The following is a 22935-nucleotide window of genomic DNA, read 5'->3' on the forward strand; positions in this document are numbered from 1 at the left end:
AGAAACAAAATAGAGAACATCTTCTGCCACAGTATTACAGCCTGGTAAAGCAGCTGCATGATGGCAAAGAAGATTGTTGCGACCAAGCTCAGAGAACAAGACTCTACACTAGCCAACTACACAAGAGGGCTAGAAACATCATCAAAGACCCAAAACACCCACATGGAGGCAGAATAGTGTCATAATGAATGAACTCTTGCAGGGCTTTTCACGAATGCACATGCTTTGTTTCGTAGTTGTATTTCACAGATGTAATTTTGAGGCACACTTGTAATATAAATTTGCGGAGGATATGAATCACTAGCACATGAAGCTGTCAATCAAATGTATGTTTCTGTTTGACCAATTCACCAGCCAATCGGGTGTGTTTACTTTCAGCCAATCGCATGGAGAGACTTAATCAACCTCAACCTGTCAGTAACTTTTATCTCACTATCTGTGAAGCTGACAAGGAGTGGACCCGGGTGCAAAAAGGGAACATGATACAGAGCTGCCTCCTCTGTCTCACGAGAAGAGGGAAGCTTGGGCAGGGCAATAAAATGGGCCATTTTAGAAAACTGGTCAACAACTGTGAGGACGATCGTTTACCCACTGAATAAGGCAGTCCTGTGACAAAGTCCATATGTGGGACCATGGACAATGTGGAATGAGTAAGGGTCTCCACATTCTGGCTTGAGGGTGTGATCAGGCTCAGGGTTCCAATCACCCCGGTATGACAGCTAAGCCGAGAGGAGTGCCTCCACTGTAGGACTTGGGAATGAAGGGGGCCTGGGACGAAGAGCCGACCGGGGGACAGCCATCTGGAATCTGGGTAAAAGAGAGCATCCTCTGGACCAGGATGTTGGCTGCATTGGTCTTCAGCCTCGAACTGTCGAGAGAGGGCATTGGGTTTGACATTGTGTGAACCTGCATGATAAGACAGGGTAAATTAAAAGTAGGTGAAAAATCAGGCCCACCTGCCTTGCCTTGAGTTCAGTCTCTTGGCCCCGTGGGTATACTCCAGAGAAGGACACAGTGGACTTGTCGAATTCACATTTTTCAGCTTTGACAAACAGCTGGTGCTGGAGCTTAAAAGCTTTTACAAGGAAGTGACCAGGGCCCCCATATTAGAAGCACAAACCTTCACGCTGGTGTTGCACACATTCCTCAGGTTTTAGTTGAGTCCAGCCTAGCTGCATGGGGTGTTGCTGGGATGATGAAGGTCCAGGTGCTGGGTTAAGCAGTTCTCGCCGTGCAAAGACTCTTGGAGCCGCTCTCAATCATGTTGCCGGTTGTCAATTTTGATAGCTAGCTCTACTAAAGCTTCAAAACTTTCGATAGATCCACTGTGATCCAATGTTCTCAGAAAGGCTGAGGTAACTGGAGTGCCGAAGTGGATGGTGTGGTCAAAAACATGGCTCCTGTCCCGCCCCCCTGTCAAGTACATTAAAGCAGGTTCCTTTAATAAGGAGGCAGGTGGTCATACACAGAAAGCCAGGCAGGTCCAGGCAACCAAAACAGGCAGGGAGCAGGAAGGAAAATCCAAGTCAAAAAGAAAACCGCTCTTAACCAAAAAGGCAAACGTGAGAAGGCTAGTACACAAGGTAAAACAGACAATCTGACAAGGGAGTGTTAGTGGTGGAGAGTTGAAATAAACAGGGAGAAGGACACTGGGGAAACAAATCAAGTAATCAACTAAGGCGGGAAACAGAACAAAGACAACGCTGGGTGAGACATATTAAATACTGATTCTGACACTATCCCCTCATTGTAAATCATGCAATGTCATTGAATTAGTTGAAGCGTCCTGCTTAGCAAAGTTAAATGTTTGAATGAACATAAACTATGTGACCATATGTTACATGCCACCTTTGCGAAACGTGGTGTTTATTGTTGCCATGACGGCGACGGTTGCTAACGGTTTAAGTGTGAAGAAATGTAAGGGGCCATATTGATCAATCTGTCAATCAGAAACATAACTTTGATTGACAGCTTTATTCAGCCAAAAGTGACATTGGTTGACCTGCGACATTGGATCAATCTCAAAATTTGATGTACAGATTTTGTAAATGCACATTCAGTGATTCATACGCTCCGTGAATTTATATTACAAGTATGCCTGAAAATTACGTTTGTGAAGTCTGAAATACAACTATGAAACAAAGTATGTGCATTTGTGAAAAGCCCAGCAAGAGTTCATTCATTATGCGACTGTTCTGACTCCATACACCCAGCTCATAGACTGTTTATCCAAAAAATCCTGTGGTTTGTACCTTTCAAGAAGTTGGGTTTCCTCACCAGGGTGTCAAATGAAAAAAACATCATATTATGTGATGCCCATGCAGCCCTACAGCCATGTCAAGCACAACCCTTATTCCCCTATTTTTTCAGGTGCTTCCTCAGGAGATTTTCCTGTGTGTATCTGCATATTAAAAACATAGCTGGACTGTGCATCATGTGCTTCCCAAACTTTGATGCTGCTGTATTTGTAAAGTTTGTTCAGAATAAATTGTTGGGCTGGATACCACCTACGAAATGCAACCAAGCATTATTTGAAAGTCACCACAAGTAGTATCAAATTTCTCTTGGGAACTAGGCTTTCTTGCCCCCTTCTCATGTATCAACACGAAATTATCAACTTTGTGACTGCAGGTGTAAGGATGTGAGGTCACACACATAGAGACATGTTTTACACAGCTGAAACAGCTTGGGGTTAAATGGAACACTGATACATGCAATAAGTTTAGGGCAAATAGAAAAAATATGATTATAATTTAATGCTTAGTCAGTTGTCCTGCTAAATTTAGGGATAAGTCATGACATAGGAAGCTCCCACAAAAATTCAACTATTACTTTTGAATGATAAACACAAGGTTGACAAGAGGGTTAAGCAGATGCAATAGATTGGTGCCTATGGTGGGACAGGTCATGTTTCCTCAGCCAGGGGTTTCAGTACAGGGGTAGCTGTCTAGTTTAAGGAACGACTGCAACGACTGTTGCATCTACAGTCATTTAAATTAGTTTAATGTGAGACACACTAAAGACCAGTTGACCACGACATTCAAGGAACGACAGACAACATATTCAGAGTAAACACAAGAAACTTGTGCTACAAAAAAATGACTATCAATGACATCAACTATTCTGACCTCTCAACAACTGCACCAGTGAAAGCAGGGTGGGGATACAGACCCTGGTTTGGGTAGGGGGGAGAAACAGAAGAGGTGGAGATAAAAGTAGGGATGGGATACAGACCCTGGTTCAGGTAGGGGGCATGAAGGTATAGAGGGTGCAGGAGGTGGAGGACAAGCTACACTAGCAGATTCAGCCAACAAACTCACCTGAACAGTCCTATAAACAGAGAAAGAGCACAAGTCAAATCAAACCAATACAGACCAACTCACCTGGACTATGTGGATCTTACTGCCTCACCCGACATTTCCTTCACTGTTTTCCTCACCCTTGGTCCCCTTCCTCGTACCTCCTTCAACAAAGCAACAACAGATCTTGCTACAAACCCTCTACATCCTACTTCCACTGGACAAATCCTAACTTTCCATCCTCGCAGCATCCTTACCCAGATCTGCATACCTGAGCTTTTTCCTTTCGTATGCTTCTTCAACTAAATCCTCCCACGGCACAGTCAGCTCTATGAAATATACTCTCTTTCTACTCCCAGACCACAAAATTATATCAGGCCTTAGCTTTGTACAGGCTATTTCCTGGGGAACAACCAGCTATCGTCCTAAATCCACCTGTATCTCCCAGTCCTTAGCATCCTCTAAGCTGTCTTTACCTTTGCACCATCACGGCGCCCAAGAAAACACCTCTATGTCTCAGCTGGAATCAGGTGGTGTCCTCCAGATTTGCCCAGTTTCAATGAAAGAAGCTCTTTAGCAATTAACAGAAAATAATCTAAATAATAAAACAAAAATGAGGTCAAATCTAGTAAAAATTGAGAGCTACGAGACTTTGCTGCTTCTTGTTGAAGCGCATGTTCTAGAATTTTTATCTGCTATATCTAAATTTATTACTAGATGCTGTGATCGATTCTCATTTGGAAAAAGGAGAACAAAAAGGTCAATTAGCATCAACTTTGTTTAGTTTAGAAGTAACATGACCCTAGAAACACAACAGGTCTTAAGAGGCCCATTTATTTAATATTCCACAGTATTTCCTCCCTTTGATGAAGTATCTACTTTGCAAGTATTGCAACATGCCCTGTCGTCATCCTTTTTCGAGAAATGTAACCAAACTTTTGAGTGTTTGTGCCGCTTGGGTGCCATGTTTCCTGCTGGCTGCACTGGTGGCGTCATTCGCACCCACTGGAATCGATAAGAGAATCACTTGCCAAAATAATTCCAAGGAATGGAAACACTGGGAACGGGTTTTCGATTCCCATCCCTTGATAAGGGTCAGAGAGAAGAGAGTTCTAAGGAAATATTAGTAATTTTCCAGTTTTAATGCCATATGTTACACCAAGATCAAAAGTGTAATTTAAACAGTGAGGGTGCATTCACAAATAATGAGCTGAAGCTCCCACTGGTAACATCTACATAAATATTGAAACCACCCACTATAATGATTTTATCTGTGCTATGGATTAACTCTGATAAAAACATATATATCTTGTTCTGTCAAGTTGGCTATTTGGCTGACTCACAGGATTGGGGCTCAAGTAACTGACAGTGTGGAAGAACTGGTGGTGGAAATTTAGTGGTTTGTTGGTTTAAAACCACTTTAAAACCAAAACACTCCTCTGCTCTCCTCCTACTCCTTTACTCCCCTGTTTTCTCCCCCTCTCTCCCCCTCTTCAGGTATGAGTATGACCTGGTCCTGAATGCAGATGTGAACAGCTCTCATCATTCTCAGTGGTTTTATTTTGAAATCAGCAACATGGACTCAAATGTCTCATATCGCTTCAACATCATCAACTGTGAGAAGAGTAACAGCCAGTTCAACTATGGTCAGTCGTTAAACACACAGACACACAACACAGCACAGATCCAATCAGACCAGTGTGGGAGTGCCAGTGGCCTATGTCATTGTGATGTGTGTTTGTGTGTGTCTGCAGGAATGCAGCCTGTGTTGTACTCAGTGAGAGACGCTCTGGATGGTCGGCCTCACTGGGTGAGGACAGGAGCTGAGATCTGTTACTACAGGTATGACTGGTTCAACAGACTGATTTGACTGGATGGAATGACTGACTAACTGGGGAAAACAGACAAGAAGCAAACAAAAAACAAGAAACAAGAAACAAGTCACCAATGGAAAAAAAGGTGGAAAGTTATTCATCCTCAAAAAGGATGGGAAGAAGTTATATATAATTATGTAATTAATTAATTAAAATACCAGTTCATGTGATGTAAAAATATATATAATTATTTCACTCCGGATGGAGCGTCAACGGAAACTGTCAGGAGGCGCATGCAATAAAGCGATCTGAGGTATTTACACTAAATTCATTTTTCACTTTATGAATTGTTGGTCTCATCCGGATATTACGCCTAGTCGAACATTACTCATTGGTGAGGGGGTTTTTTGTAAGAGGTGTGCATGTTCCAGGTAAGAATATGGCCACGATATATAATGTTCATCATACCTGGGATTATTTCACCTACCCCTAACCCATAACGATCGGCTCATTCTACATTATACATCCTTGTGTGGTTCTTGCGTGTGTTGTTGTGTCTGAGGTGGTGGAGTACTTCTTCTAAATTTGCAGTCAATGTCTTGGTCAGAAAGTGTGGAAATAATGCCAACAACTTCAATAAATTCCTCTGCTTTCCACGCTACATGCTCTGGGTCAGCAGGCCCCACTTCCGCATACTCTGCAAGATCTAAAATGTTTTTCAACAACTCCAGAGAAAGTTGAAGCACATCCTGCATAGCCGCAATGTTTTCACAGACTTCCAGGTTTCACCAAAGTAATCGATTCGACTCGATTTGGGTTAGCCCTGCCCACTGATTTTGATGGGTGAGTTTGACAGATAAAATTAATTCATGAAGCACTGCAACAGGACCATAAAATAATTACATACATAGTGAAATAATGATATATTTTTTCACATTACATGAACTGGTATTTTAATGAATTAATGACACATTTAAGTAATTATTTTAAGATTTATTTATATATTTCATTCTGTCCCTTTTGGTCCTCCATACTTCTCCCTGCATTATAATTTATCTATCCTGCTTCTTTAATAATGCTGCTACTGTAATGACTGATTTGAGTGACTCGGTGATTGACTGACAGTGACAGATAGATAGGTTGACTGACTATCGCACTGGACTGTTCTGACTGGACAGACTGACCTGACTGAAATGATCTGACTGGACTGGCTGATCTCTGTGACTGATTGGACTAATGGGCTGGGCCTGTCTGACTTGCGTGAATGAGAGATGCTGACTCACTGACTGGACTGATCTGACTGACGGATCAGATTGATCAATCTACAGAAGCTGAGACACTGTCTGAGGACAGGTGATGTGTGACAGCTTGGTGGTGAAGACTTGGTGGTGAAAACTGATGTTTTGCCTCCTGTTTCCTGATCCAGAAACTTTTTTAGGCCTGCTCGTGGACGGAGGAGAAACACCTTTTACACTTTGACCTTCACTGTGACCTTCAGACACCATGAGGACGTCTGCTACCTGGCGTACCACTACCCCTACACTTACTCTGCTCTGAAGGTACACTGTCCCACTGTTCACCTGTCCATCTGATCTTGTGTTCATCTGTACCTCTATTTGTCTGTCCCTCTGTTCTTCTGTCTACCTCACGGTCTGTCTTACTTTATATCCTTCTGTCTGTCCATTCCTCTGTTCATCTGTCCCTCTGTCTGTCTATCCTACTGTTTCACTGTTCCTCCGAAGACAGGTGTTCATCTGTTTGTTTCCCTTGTGTGTTCTTTTACTGTCTTCCCTCTGTTCTTCTGTCCCTCTGTCAGTCCCTCCATGGAGCCAAGATATTATTTGATGCAGACTTCGGGATTTATTTCCATGCTGTCAGGAAAGATTAATTCATCAAGTGATAAATAGCCTACAGTGTCCTCTTATGCATTCTGAGTATGTGGTAATGTAAACAGATCTGGCTGTTGATGGATTGGCCCCTTCTGCCCCCAGACATGCAATTTGGCAGCATCTGTCTCTGCATTCTAGAGTAGTAACTGTATTCTTGAGGGTCAGTTAATAGCTTCAACATCTGTTTGTCTAAAACGTATTTGTGATAATTCACGATTCAGCCATAACATTATGACAGGTAAAGTGAATCACTCATCAAGAACCAAACTGTGATGTGCAGATGGTATGTGATCTTATCCAGCAGAAGAGAAACTATAACTCAAACTGCTTCAGAAGTTCTGTTCTGTTAAAAAGGTGAGAACATAATGTAAACCCAGCCTCTCAGATGCTCATGGCTATTATGATCTTCATCATGTCAGCAAGGCTCTTAGTACTCTGGAATGGACTGTCTGGACCTGACTCACCTTCCTGAAACAGACCTCAATCTCTGTCCCTGTCATCAAGACCTGCCTCAGCATCTGTAGTAATTGTTGGTGTTTCTGTGGCTGTGGCTGGTTTCCTCAGAATCTATTGCTGTAGTGTATTTACTTTTTTCTTCTCAAACACAAAGGTGTTTGTTTAGGTAACCTTTACTTTGACACGGTTCAACTGCTGTTCAACTTTGTGCAGTCTTCCTCAGATGATCTGTATTTATAAAACAGCTGGCAAGACACATCACAGTAGCACCACGTGAGTCTTCTGAAGAAGACTGCAAGAAGATGGAAGTCAAATGATTGTATTTATCTTTTTAGGTTTTTATCATTTTTTGTTTGGTCTGCATTTGTCCTGATAGTTTTACACCACAAGGTGTGTCAAGTTTTTATGATGCACTCTTAGTTTTGTAGCTATATGTTTTAATAATTTCAATGCATGTCTGACCCTCACTGGCCCTCCTTTTAAGCTAGTTTGTTGCACTTTATTGAGTGAAATGACCTTTTTGAGGCAGGGTAGGCAGCGTTACACCACAGTGAATATAGGGGCAGGCAAAGGAAAGACAAGATGCAGCAGGCTGGAAGGAGGAAGTGAAGCAGGTGGTGTAGGTAGTATATAGTGAAGAGAAGGTTGCTGTACTTTTCCTACCACTCCACTAAGGACAATGAGAGTCCCAAGAATTTGTGTGTTGATCTGTGGATAGATGTGAGTCCAGATAGGAAAAAGTGTACCAACAGTGGAATCTAGTCAAAGAGGTCTGTGAATATTCTCATTCATCCAAATCATAGTCATATCTGGCCAACCTTTTGGCAGACGTAAGTCCGAAGTCCAGTTGCGTTCAATTCAAATGTTGGTCAGATAGGTGTAGACAGAGCATATTGTGGTAGTCTGAGGGAAAAGCTCCACCCATTTTTGGTGGGATTCTTTGTGATGACGTCCAACATGGGTTGGAAAGTGAAGCTAGACGTGGATATGGGCATTCTCTAATTGTGCATGAGATCATCACCAGGAGCCAGAGTTGGGTCAATTGATCAAAGCTTCCCCCAAGCCCTACCCACCGTGTGGGAGTATAAGAGATGTCAAACCCAGAGAGCCACTGCAGCCAGAGGGCACAGCACGGCCTCAGAAATCAAGAAGGGTAACAGCCAGCACCACTGAACTGCCAGAGCCAACACATGTAGATGCAGGACATTAGGGCCCCTGGTTGCCCACCACCACCACTACACACCTCAACCCTCACCAGTCACCAATTGGAAAAACAGAAGCACCCCCACAACCAGCTTGGGGGCCAAGCAATGCTCCAACAGAATGCTCATTCTGGGGACAGGATGCAGGGGTGGGGAGCTGTGATGCTGCAAGGCACCAGGCCTGTGTCCCAGATGCACCAAGATCAAAGAGACCATGCCAAGGAGATGAGGCCCAGGCGCAGGGCCCCAGAAACCCCCATGGAACTAGCCAAACCATTACCAAGGCCCCAGGACTGCTAGCACCACAAGGTCCACCCAATGGCCTCTTGATTGGGGGACTGGAGAGGAGGGTGGGGGCAAGTCAGAGGTCTACAGCACACTCCTGTCCTGCAGCCTGCCCTCTAAAAAAAAGCCCCCTGAGCCTTTCCTGGTTGGTCCCCCAAAGTGTGGGGCATTAAATTGTGTGCCTAAAGAAACAATTTACAATTAAGTGACCGGTAAGAGAAAAGTGACACAAGTCCACTATAAGAGGAATTTGTAATGAGGACACAGGAATCAGATGGGGAATCTCTTTATTTACAGAGGTCCTGCGAACAATGTAGTCAGAGACAAAATCCCAGTATTACAGGACATGACATACCTTTTTATACCAAATGCAGGCTATCCGTGTGTATTGGGTGGTCATCCTGTTTATCAGACCTTTTTGGCAATCTCAGCTTCCACGGAAGGGAGGATACATTTCTCAAATTCACTTATCTAAACTTTGGCCGTGTTGGTTACACAAACCAATGTGTGTTTATTGGTGCACTTCTCCCTTACCCAAAACTCCAGATGTTTCAATATCCCTGGGCCCCTCCCCTACTCTCATTATAAATTTATACCTATAATGATGTTTGAGGTGCTTGTAAGTAGAACAAGATATCATCAGTATGTTAATTGATTTTGTGTTCAGAAAGATTATATATTATATATACTATATATTTTATAGTGGAAATGTGTTATACTTTTTAAATGAATATACTAAACAGCAAGCACAGGAGAGGGTACTCTTGTTTGATTCCCCACTTTAGAGTGATCCCATTAGTGATTGTAGCCTTGGGTGAGCTACACAGTGCACAGATACCTGTCAAAGATAGGACCCAAATGCACAGCAGAGACTCAGCAACAAAATCCTACAAAGTCTTGATTTTTACAGGCAGAGGCTGTAGAAGATGAGTATCAGGCAGTTCACAAGTTCAGGCAGACAAAGTTCAAAGCCAGTCTGTAACAGCTATAGAGTGGACACAGTTGCAGCTCACATCAATCCAGTTCCATGTCCTGAGGTCTCCCAACCTTCCGATGATCCTCGGTTACCCCGGCTTCACCGCCATAACCCTCAAATTCACTGGTCAATGGGGTCCATGGGGGTGGGGCCCCTCCTGTCATCAGATCTTCCTCAGACAGGCTGTTGTACACCCACCACCAGCACCTGTTCGACCCCCAACCTCTCCAAGGTACCTGCTAACTACCACAACTTTCAAGAGGTGTTCAGCAAGGCGAGGGCCCCTCCTTGCTCCTTGACACCACACCTCCCAAGGGTTGCCTCTACTCCCTGTCCACCCCTGAAAGGGAGGCTCGAGCTGCCCCACACATGTGGATCTACCCCACCTTCTACGTCTCTAAGTTCTAGCCGTTTCATGAGAATCCACTGATGCCTCCCTCCCAGCCACCACCTCCTCTCCGAATCATCGACCGGACTCCTGCTTACTCAGTTCACCGCCGGCTGCACTCTCATCATTGTGGCAGGGGCCTTATGTACCTCATCGACTGGGAGGGATATGGCCCAGAGGTAAGGTCATGGGTCCCGGTGAGCCAGATCCTAGATGCAAGGTTCATACAGGAGTTCTACCGCTGGCACCCTGACCAACCTTCCAATGTTACCTCAGTTGGAGAGGGCACAAACGTCAACCCCTGTGTCCGTGGCATGTAATGTGAAAGAGGAGGCTGAGACCGAGGCTTCCTGTTCCCCCTCCTCCCACCCTGGCTCCCTGGATTTGGTTTTTGGCACGTCAGGAGCTGTCACTTGTGGGGGGATTCTGTCACAGTCTGCCCCTGTCTCTCACCCTGGACTCAATACTTTTCCACGGCTCACACCACACCTGCCCTCACACCTGTAGCCTATCCCCTGCAATCAACCCCAGTATATATTCACAAGCTCCACACTCACTCCTTGCCAGATTTTTCTTCAGCAACATGCAAGACTTTTCAGCGTTCTGTTCCTGTCTGATCTCATATTACCGACCTTGTCTGTTCCCAATCTTTGGCTTCTGTTCTCCTGGCTTCGACCCCCTGTGCCTGTCTCTGACCGCTCCTCAGCTCTCTCCTCGTCAGCACCTCAGCATTGGTGGCTGGCTCCACTGACCTCTGACTTTTTCTTTTTTACACAATTACAACTTCTCCAGAACTCAGCTGCACAAGTTCTGATGAAGACAAGAAAGCGAGCTCACATTACACCGATCTTAAAGTCCCTGCACTGGTTACCTGTGTGCTCTTACTGGTCTTAGTCCTTCTTATTCATCAGAATTGCTTTTAACCTATGAGCCATCCAGAACTCTCAGGTCTTCAGATAGAGGTCTTTTGTTGATTCCCAAAGTTAGAACCAAAACTCTTGATGAAGCAACTTTTTAGTATTATGCTCCATGTCTGTGGAACTGCCTTCCTGAAGACTTGAGAGCAGCTACAAGTGTGGACATTTTTAAAAGCAAACTTTAAGACTCACCTTTTCAGCCTGGCTTTTGATTAAATTCTATTTATAGTTTTTATTATATCCTATCCTTTTCTTCATATATTTTAATTGTTTAGTCTATTTGTGTATTTAGCTTATTTATTGTATCATTCTAGTTTTTTTGTCTGTTTATTTAAAACATGTTAATAAAAAAATAATTCAAACACTCTTTTTATTTATGGTTTTTTAGTTATTTTTAGCTTCTTTTATTTACGTGGTTTTCTCCAGTCTCCGGTGTTTCCTTGCTACAAACTGCTGACAGTACGATAGCGCTTCAGTTGTCTTGCCTCTAGTATATAGTATGTTGGGTGTATGTGTGTTACATGTGTGTGTGGGTGGGTTGCTTTTTTTATGTTTTTGTTTTCATTTTATGAAGCACATTGTGTTACATTTTTAATATATGAAAAGTGCTATATAAATAAAGTTTGATTCATTGAAACTTCTTCCCATGTTTGCCCAAAGTTCTTGTTTTCCCAGTTCCTCTCCTCTCTCTCCCTGTCATCATCCCGCAGTTGGTTAATCAACACTGCCGCAGTTCCTGCAACATCTGCTGCGCCCGTATTTCTATGTGCTTCATACATTATCAATTCCTTGGGACTGATAATGTTAGACAAACGTGTTTCCTGCACCTTAGCCCCACAGCCTTTTAACCCTCATGCTGGGTCCATTACATGTTAAATTTCCTCATTTTCCCTCTTGAAAATACTCATTCATAATTTATTATTGCAACTATTTGTTGTTATACTTTTTTAATCAACTTAAATTATTGTGAACATCACACATTTTGAACTTCAATTTGTTATTTACAGCCTATATGCTCCATGTATCTAATCCTACACATCTTTAATTCAAACTCTGAAAAAAAAAACATTAAATCCAGATTATCAGACAACTAGTCTGACCAAAAGTAGTCTGTGATAAACAGTATACTGTGTTTCATCTAAGTTACATCTGTTTAAGGACATTTGTGTTGAAAACATGAAAAAATTTTATTGTCACACAAAGAAACATCTGTTATACTCCCAGTCAGAAGTTACCAGGAATATTTTATTTGTGCACATTTGAAACCTTAACCCTAACCCAACCCAAAACTTTACAATTTGAAAATATTCCAAGATCATTTACATATTTCATGAAAGAACAACTGACAATAATAATAACATTACAATGCCAACAAGATGTTGAATGCTCATCCCATGTGTCTTGCCTGATTAACAGATTAATAACTGAACACTAAATCAGGCACACATTGGATAATATGAGCAGGTTGTTGCATGTGCTTTTCAAATGTATGCATTGCATTTGTGGCACGTCATGCTTGTTTTTACATCTCTTGGTGCACACAGACTGCATTTCTTCCTTTTGTCACCTCTCTGTCTTGCAGCAAGTGGTCTTGCTTTTAGGCCCTGCATCTCTCTCACTAATGCAGCAAAGGGCAGCTTTTGGGGAAGGTGTCAGCATTGTTGAACGCAGGGTGCCATCATAGCTTTTCTCTGCTTCCATGCTGGATTCACCTCCATCCACACCACAAATCCGTTGTAAGATGACACATCTAAGATGATAAAAAACACCACCATGGGCAAACACGCGGTTCTCTTCTGACAGGAGTATGTGGCAAAAGTGCAAAAATTAGATACAGTTATGAGTATTCTATATTCAAACAATACCTTGTGTTTTCCATGATGCATGAAGTCATTGTTTTCACTGATCCCATTTAATCCATGTTTATCTGTTCAAATGCACAAGCCTGACTCAATTTTGTTCATAAATCTAATGTGCACTCCACCAAGTACTTTATAGTGCAGTTCAAACAGATGAAAAATAAAAATCACCATACCTTACAGCAGCATCCCCATGCAGAGCTCATTTTTGCTTTTCTTTGGACAGCAGGACACAAGCATGTGATCGTGAAGGTAAAGGAAAATCTGGAAGAAAAAACTATCCCTGTCCTGGGTAGCACATAAGGCTGGAGGCAGCTCAGGCTTGTTTCTTCTGATCATACCCACCATGGTCATTTTTTTTTTTTTTTTGGTGCAGCTCCTGGCCAAGAGCATAGGAGGTGAAGAAATGATCACATGTTGTTTCCCTTTAGACGTGCAGTCATCTCCATTTTCAGGAACACCATCCACAGGTTTCCCGGTATAAACCTGCATGTTCCAGGCATAACTTGTCCTTGCATCACATGCTGCCCATATCTCTATGCTGTATTTAGGTGACTTACTTGGCATATATTGTTTGAAAGGGCAGCTAAAAGCGGCCAGATGCTCATCCACTGTGACATTTGGACTTATAGATATTTGGGTTATAGATGAGTGAAAGGCGCACCACCCACTTGTTCTAAGCCTCTCTGATTGCAGCCAATTTGTCTTGTTGACGATTTTCCCATAGCGTTTGCCAGGGAACCAAAGGTTTATGTCTGTGTGTATGCGAGTGTGCATGTGTGTGTCCATTTGACAAATGAGGATCTACATCATTTGAGAAGATCCATTTTTTAAACTAGTTGTAGTCTCCCCACTTCATTTCTAAAGGCCAGTCATTTTTGACCAAAAAAATATGCAAATTAATAACATTTATTTTGATAGGCTATAACCGAAGAGTAAATCCAATGTGTGCTCAAGCTGATGAGTTGGTCCAAACACAAGCAGTGTCACATTAAAAGAATCAATTAAGTTTAAAAAGTCCTTAACTAATGGTTTATCGGGACAGCAGGTGTGCATAGTCATATCTCCCCCAATCAAAATCTTATAAAGCAGAACAAATCTAGACAGAAGATCTTTGAAGTCAGAGATAAAGTTCTCGTTGTACTTAAGTGGATGATAGATTATAGCAAACAAAAAAGCACATGGTTTGCCCATCGTGAAAAGCTGCAATTCAAAGCTGGTAAAAGCATCTTTGTTAAAAAGCATTTAAAACGCATCATTGGAGATTTTCAATAAATCTTGTTTTGTCATTGTGAATAATTGATGAAATTATTTTCTCCAATCTAGATGCAACAGCCTTGGAGAGCGATAGAATGATTCAGGTGCTGCTGAGAGAGGTTGACTTTCTTCAATGTGCTGAGAAAGAATATACCACTGTTGTGCTTTAACTATTCTAGTGGTGTTTGTTGTCCATGATAGGTTTTCTGAAATGTGTGTTTCCAAGAATTTGAAACTTGTCACTTGCTCCACCCCCTCCCCGTTGACGTATAGTGGTGTATGTTTGCTCTGCTTCTTCCTGAAGTCGATAATCAGTTTTTGTTTTTTTTTATGTTGAGGCTCAGGTTGTTCTCTGTGCACCACTCTGTCAGCCTTTGTACCTCTTCTCTATCGGCAGACTCATCACCTTTGGTGATCCGCTCCACCACAGTTGTGTTGCCATGGAACATAGTCGTGTGTGTACAAAGAGTAGAGGAAAGAACTCAGCACACAGCCTTGTGGCGCCCCTGTACTGAGTGTCAGAGTGGGAGAGAGGTGCAATCCCATTCTGAGTATCTGTAGTCTGTCTGTCAAGAAGTCCTTAATCCAAAGGCAGATGCTGAGCTGTATACGCAGGTTGGACATCTTGGACAACAGTCTGCTTGTAAGGATGGTATTAAATGCAGACCTGTAGTCCACAAACAGCAGCTGTGCATAGTTCCCCTGCAGCTCCAGGTGGTGCAGCACAGTGTGGAGGGCAGTGTGGAGATGACATCGTCTGTTGGCCTAATGGCTCGGTATGCTAAATATAATAAAAATGCTGTATACTAAAGGGGATCCAGGGAGGCTGATAAGGCAGCTTTGATTTGTTGTAGAACCAGTCTTTCAAGACATTTCATAATTACAGGTGACCTGTCCAGGGTGTACCTTGCCCTCGACCAATGTGAGCTGGGATTGGCTCCAGCAGCCCCCGGCAATCCAGAAACAGATAAGCAGTAGAAGGTGGAGGGCACTGGTGGTTGATCACTGTTGATGATTGGGTGTATGCTAAATTATTTTAGAGGAAAAAGTCAATTACTGAAAAAGGGATGTACTAGGGAGAATCAGGTATATTCCCTCTTTGTTGTATTTTTGAATCTCCACCATCGCCAAGTCCAAAGTCATCCATATATTCATGTAGGACTTTAGTCGATTTTGAATTCTTTGTGTGCATTGAGTTATGAGAATGATCTATTGAAGGATTCAGGACTGTGTTAAAGTCCCCTCAAATGATCGTTGTTAGGGGAGCTGATATGTACAATAAGATAGGCATGAAATTGAAAATTTCCTCCCGTTTGTCGCACCCCACCTGTCATGTCTCCGTTCCTCACCAGTGGGTCACACCCCACACTTTGAGAAGCACTGGTGTCATCATTACTGGGGGCATTTGCTTTAAAATAGTGATACCACACTTCGATTCGATATGAAAACGATTCCTTTTTGCATAAAATACTCAATACCGATTACTGATAATTTGTTATTGGTGAATTTTTTCTTAATCATAATATCAGTACCTTTAAAAACAAATCATGTGAAATACTGGCCATGTAACAACTTTAATGTGCACAGTATAATTTACAATTTATAATTTTTATAATGTAATAATTCACATAAACATGAATTAAATAAAACAAAAAACATTTGACCTTTTTTTTTTACTTTTGCTGAGTAGAATTATTTCCAAAACTATGAAATTATCCTGACAGAAATGTAAATCAGTACATTTACCATCAATACAATACAATAAATAACATAAATAGAATGACATCAAATTGTAAAAAAAACTAAAGAAATGTATATTTGAACTTTTAATTTGTCAAACTAACCATACCTTTGGTGACCAGCATAATTTGGTCCTGACTAAGATGTAAGTGGTGTACACTTACAGAAAGAACATTACTCAATAAAAAAATTTGCTTCTCTTTCTGTCGGCCGTTTCTCCATTTTCTCCACACATTCAGAAACTCTCAGAAATGCACACGCTCCTCACGGTATTGTTCCTAGCTGGATGTAAACACACAACTCGTGGCTCTTCTGGTCACATGACTTGGATGGACCAGTTCAAAATGCTGTGGGCTGAGGGGTGTTTCAACATGGAAGGCCTGGAGTAAGTTACCTAAAAAATTTTTGGAATTGACAAATGCACTTTTATTTCACATTTATTAATTACTAGTCGATACCAAAACAGGCAATGTGTGGGTATTGATACCATTGGATTGAGCTGGCTGTTGCCCATTTTGTTGGGCAACAGCCCATTTAAGAAAGAGACAAGAAAACATGCTCCTTTGCTTGACAGACAAAGGAGGATCCTTTGAACTCGGCCCACCACCATGCTATTTTTTTTTTCCTATAAAAGAAGACAACCAGAAACTGTAAGTCCAGGTGTTATTGGTCACATTATGACATGTCCTCAAAAACCCATATTTGTTCCTCCTCTATCTTTCCTTGCTTCAATGGCACCCTCCTAGGCACCTCTCTCTTAGCTCCTGGATCCTCTGAGGCCTCTCATGGATTAGCTCTCCTGGATTGGAGGATGGTCTTAAGGAACTGAGGAACTCAGGAGGAGTTCAGTCACACAGACTTGCAGCTCCGGGCTCTGGACGCTGGACTTTCTCAAAACACAAAGGACAGTTGCTTGTCCAAGAACTGGCTAATGTTCACTGGGCCAACCTAGCTTAAAAAAAGCAAGCCCAGCTAAAAACAGTACTTTTATGTTTGTAAACGCACATGTAGATTTGGTTACTGTCTCTGTCAGGCTTTCTTGTAAGTGTTTAGGTTGTTGGCTAGCCACTCCAGTAGTTGATGTTGACACACTCTTTACCACATCACTTGCCCTGCATGCAAATAACTCTAACCCTTTTTACGCTGGCACCTCAGAACGATTTCAGCACGATCCCCAGCAGCAGTCTTAGTATGTAGTTTCGTTGTCTGCCATTTCTTCACTGTCTCTCTTACACACACACACACACACACACACCTGCAGGCACATAAGCGCATGCACACATATATAGAACCCATACAGGGACAATACTTTGGGATAATGTTTGTGTTACTTTATAATGAATGTTCTCAAACACAACCATTTTGCACAAGAGCAAATATTTCAAACTTCTTTTCTGCAGAACTCTGAGTCCTTCTACTTTTATGTGGTAATTTGGCTGTACTTATCATGTAAGTACTAATCATATAATAATTAGTCAGGGATCACTGAATTGATGATTTGGCTATTGTTTCCCTTTTTAATGTGGTGCAATGAGATTAACATTTCTATTAATTAAAGTTAGCATTTAACATAATATTTTTAATATTAATGCACCAGTGGTGCCCATGTAAGTTTCATCACATTAATTTATCAAAAATTGATGCCTTTATAATGATGTATCAGCCTTCTGGCTCTAGCAAGAGATCCGACAAGAGGGACGGAGTCAGACTACAGGAAGAAACTAAGTTTACTTTACTTTCTGCTGGTATTCCTTTAGGATTGGGTGTCACACTTTATGCCTCGTTGATTTCTCTTGGGAATTCATCGTTCATCCTGAAAGAGATGCCTTTAAGTTCATATCCTTTGCTCTAGCGAGCACCCTCTGTTGGTAATGTTGAGTCCAAGTCAGTGTATGTGGTGGTCAAATCATATCAGATTTATTTGTGTATTGCCAAATCATAACAGAGTTACATCAAAGCACTTTACATATAGAGCAGGTCGAGAACAAATTCTTTATAAAATGATGAGCAAGCACTTGGCTACAGTGGCAAGGAAAAACTTCCTTTGAGAGCCAGAAATTTCAGACAGAACCAGGCTCAGGGGGGGTGGCCATCTGCCTCGATTGGTTGGGTTGAGAGAGGGAAAGAGAGAGAGAGAGAGAGAGAGAGAGAGAGACAGGGTGGGGTAGCGTAGGGAGAGAATGAGAACAGGAGAAGAGGATATTCAAAAAAGGTGTAGGCAGGAGTATGATTCTGCATGAAGTTTGTAGAGATGATGCTATAGTATGGAGTTCATGAGGATAAGGGAGCAGCAGGCGTTGCAGGAACATGGGGTGGAGATGAGTCACCACCTGCAGGATGAGGACAGGAAGAGAGAGGAGAGGAACTGGGAGAGACAGACACTTTGGGAGAACATGGTTAGTAAATGCAGTACATATGCTTAGAACTGGGAGAAATGGGCATTTCAGAGAGGCATGCTTATTGTCAGCACATGCAAAGGGTGGTGAGAGAAAAAGGGGGATGCTCAGTCCTTCCCCCAGCAGCCTCGGCCTACAGCAGTGTAGCTTAAGAGTAGATGGACTTTTTTACTTTTTAACTATAAACTCTGTCATAAAAAAGTTTTAAGCTTGGTCTTGAAAATTGCTGAAGAGTCTGTCCCCCGGGCCGATACTGGAAGTTGGTTCCATAGAAGAGGAGGCTGATAACTGAAAGATCTGCCTCCAGATTTACTCTTGGAGACTCTAGGAACCACAAGTAAACCTCCATCTAGAGAGCGGAGTGGCCTGCCACTATGAAACTCGGAACTATGAGCTCTGAGATATGATGGAGCTTGGCCAGCTTGGAAGTCAGAGTAATACCATCCAGACTGATTAGATAATTAGATAGCTTTTCTTTGAGGTGGTTAGGGCTGAGTACAGTAACTTCAGTTCTGTCAGAAATAAAGAATAAAAGATTTTGGGTCATCCAGACTTTTTGTGAACTCGTCAATTTCAATGCCATATGTCAGAGCAAGATCAAGGATATGATTGAAGCAGTGACTGGGTTCATTCACATGCTGGGGAAAGCCAATTGAGTCTAGTAGCGAAAGAAACCATCTTTCCAACATCTACACGTATATTGAAATGTCCCAGTATAATGATTTTATCTATACTGAGTATTAACTCTGATAAACTCAGAAAACTCTGATAGGAATTCGGAGTACGGACCAGGTGGACAGTGTTGGGATCCCCTCCCATGTGCTCTGAAAAGAACAATAGAGAGGTCCTACATTGTGAGAATCACCAGTACAGATTTGAAACCAACCTGACCTGTGAACTCCGTTCGGCGGCTCTGCTATTGTGTAGTGATATTGTACACCCCCTTTGGGGGAGGAGATCACCCAGGTAGACCCTCCACAGCCAGAGATCAACCCAGGGGTGGGAAGGAGAGTAACTGTCACAGTGTTGTTGAGGGTGGTGGTAAAAAGAGGACCCGAATGCAGGAGCCAGACTGGGTGTAGAGTTGAAGATAGGACTTAAATAGAAAAAAAAACAAAAACTACAAAATAACAGAGAGGCAGGCAGGCAGACCAAACGTAACTACATACACTGAGGGACCATGAACATAACTAAGAGACAAAATGTGAACAAACGGCACAGAGAGACACTGGCCAAGGGACAGGCCAACAGGCGGGCAGGCGTTATGATCCAACGTTATGATCCTGGATGTGGAGGGTAATAAAAATATTGCCATAAATTATCACCTTAGCAGAGATAGTAATATAGTGCAGGGAAAGTAAATTTTTTAGCAGAGATGGTATGTGCTAGTAGGCAAGGTTTAGATGCATATCAAGGTTCAGAGAGTTGCAGAATGCGGCCCATTTTTTGTAAACAGAGTAAATTGTATTTTTGGGTTGGGTTGGGTTTTTTGGGTAGCAGATATTTTTTCCAATGATATATATTCGGCAAGAAGGCCACTAGGAGATGTTAAGAGACTGTTTATTTTTCCAGTAAACTAGGAGTGTTTTCTTGGCGATGGCTAGAGATACAAGAACAGACTGGGATGGTAGAGATGATAGATGGTTAGGTAAATTGGTTGTTGTCAGGTCATCAAAGAGGCAAAAGGAGTTAATGTGATCCTTCTGCAGCATTGGAATTTAGTTTTTTTGATAAAGGCTGTAAAAGATATGATCACTTTCCTGGGCTGATTCAATATATTTGCCATTTGAGTATGGAATTGCACCTATAAGAGGGTTTTCACTGTTGCATTGGAGTTGATTTGCAAGAAATTTGCCTGATTTGTAATTATTTTCATAAATATTGGCTTCTGGGCTGTTGAAGTATGAATTAAGTTTTTTTAAAGGATATTTTCTAATTGTGACATCTCGCTTTGTAATTGGGTCCATAATTGTTCCTTCTGTTTCATAGCATTTTGTTCTGTACATTCTTTATAGTCTTATTTTCAATGTTTTTTTCAGCCTGTTCCTGTTTTTTCTCATAAGAGGAATAAGATATAATTTTGCCTCTGACTACGGCCTTCCCAACTTCCCATATCAGAAATCAAAATAAATTTGCAGAGTCATTGGTTTTCAAAAGGTTTTTCCATTCCTTCCTTATTAAGAAGCCAAATTCTGGATCCCTTAGTAATGAGGTGTTAGAGGGCCAAGTGGGTGACAGTTTCATTTGGGCTGTATTTGTAGGTGGAGGTACACCGGTGCATGATCACTGATAATGGGGTGTATACTGGTGTTGATTTTTTGTGCTATAGAGTTGTTTGACAGTGTTATGCCCCAGTCTAGGGGTGCCTAGAGCACAACATGATAAGGCCCCATCTTCCCCAAGTCGAGTAGCCACCAATAAAACAACTGTTGTAACAATGGATGGGATTTTATTTACAAAGTGCACTAGGCACAATACATACACAAAGATAAACTAAAGGTGAGCGCTAGGCTTCAGGGTGAACCAAGGCCAAAACAACAAATAAAGGATTCCTAACTTTGTAGGATTTTTCTCTCCAGCTATCGCCAAGTCCAAATTCATTCATATATTCCTTTGGACTTTGGATGATTGTAATTTTTTTGTGTGTGCTGAGTTATGAGAACAATTTATAGAGGTATTCAGGACTGTGTTAAAGTCCCGTCCAATGATCATAGTTTGGGTGACTGATATGTCAGATAATTGCAAAACAACTTTGTGGAAGAAGGACGAATCATCGTTATTTGGAGCATAGATATTCACAATTATGTATAATTTATGAGAGACTGATGCCTGAATAATGATGTATCAGCCTTCTGTGTCAGTTACCATATAAAGTTACCACATAAAGTAAATTTTAGTCTCTTATGGGCCAAAATGTAGACTCATCTTTGTATACTATTGTAACAGGATGAAAAGATTGAGTTACAATTTGGATCTATAAGAGATGTTTCTTCTGAATCTTTTAGGTGGGTTTCTTAAATGCTTTTAACTTGGAGACATAATACATCATTTTAATTTTTTAATTTTTTTGCCCACAATCAAACGCCATGCACATTTCAGGATATGATAGCTAAGTGAGACATGGAGAAAGAGAGCATTCAATCATTCTTTGTATGAATACTGAAGAATAATCTGCATGTGTCTCTACTGAAACCATCTGCTGTTATCAGTGAGTAGGGGATTACAATCAAGTATTTGAGTGGACCCTGGAAGTAAATTGTCAGGCCGGGACCCAGAAAGGACTCAGAGGTAGTGAGGCTCAGATCTTTATTCGTGTGAGCAATGATCTTAGAACCGAGTGAAGAAACAAGCAGGGCTATCAAACTTTAATATTTACAGGGAAGTCATTAGATTCTAAGTTCAAAAAAAAAAAAAAAAAAACTCCAGGAGGAGGATAATAAGGCTACACTAAAGGGACCTAACGGTGAAAACAGAAAATACTCCGTAAAGAGAAAAACCCTGATTAGTCAAAACAAAAACTCTCGTGCTTCTAAGCGGAGGATCAAAGGTAAATCGATATGTTATGGAAACTCAAAATCACTTGAATAGTGGAAAAACACAAAGGCTATAAACAATCTATCGAAAGTTATCTACAAACAAACAAACAAACAAAATAAATAAATATATATATATAAAATATATATATGTATATATATATATATAAATATATATATATATATATACACACTACTTATTTTAGCACAGTTGATGTATTAATTTTACTTATCCCTTCAGAAGAGTAGGGGGTGATGTTGGCGTCCAGCTGACCGACAACAGCTGACCGTCAATGTAAAGTTTATCTGCAGTCCCCTTTCCTCTCTGCCTTTCTTCACGATCAGGTAAAGCACTTTCTGACTATCGTTGATCTCTCTTAGGAATTGGTCGTTCATCCCAAAAGAAATACCTTTAAGTTCGTGTCATTTGCTCTTAACGATTACATTCTGTTGGAAATGCTCAAACTTGGCGACGATGGGATGGGGATGTCACGTCGGGGGACATTCCTTGAGGCAGGGGTTCTGTCACAATCCATTCCGGTCTCCTGCCTGCTTTTCCCATTCACCTGCACCCAGGATCTTTCCACTCACCTGCCTGCCCCCCCCCCCCATCAGTCACCATGGAACTTGGCCTGTCACCAGATCTGTCTCAAGCAGGCCTTCGCTCCTCAGTCCATGCCCTTAACTACTTAGGGTCCTGATCTGATGTGGGTTCCGCCAGAGTACCACGACTTCAGGGAGGTCTTCAGCAAGGCGAGGGCAACATCTCTGCCTCCTCACCGTCCATACGACTGTGCCACTGACCTTCTGCCTGGCACCAGTCCTCCCGAAGCCGTCTATACTCCCTGTCCGCACCAGAGAGGAAGGCCATGGAGGACTACATAAATGACTCCCTGGCGGCGGGCATCATCCACTCATCGTCGT

At 41.9% G+C, this 22935-nt stretch overlaps 1 protein-coding gene across 1 annotated transcript in view; it reads left to right on the forward strand.

The window, feature by feature from the left end:
• Positions 1–22935, forward strand: part of agbl1 (AGBL carboxypeptidase 1) — a 115229-nt gene that overhangs the window by 48715 nt on the left and 43579 nt on the right. The window contains exons 16-18 of the mRNA XM_029523189.1: positions 4797–4945; positions 5054–5141; positions 6540–6672. Coding sequence (XP_029379049.1) covers positions 4797–4945; positions 5054–5141; positions 6540–6672 — 370 coding nt within the window. The remainder of the gene's footprint in view (positions 1–4796; positions 4946–5053; positions 5142–6539; positions 6673–22935) is intronic.

Source organism: Echeneis naucrates, chromosome 16, assembly GCF_900963305.1.
Source record: "Echeneis naucrates chromosome 16, fEcheNa1.1, whole genome shotgun sequence".
Lineage (NCBI taxonomy): Eukaryota > Metazoa > Chordata > Actinopteri > Carangiformes > Echeneidae > Echeneis > Echeneis naucrates.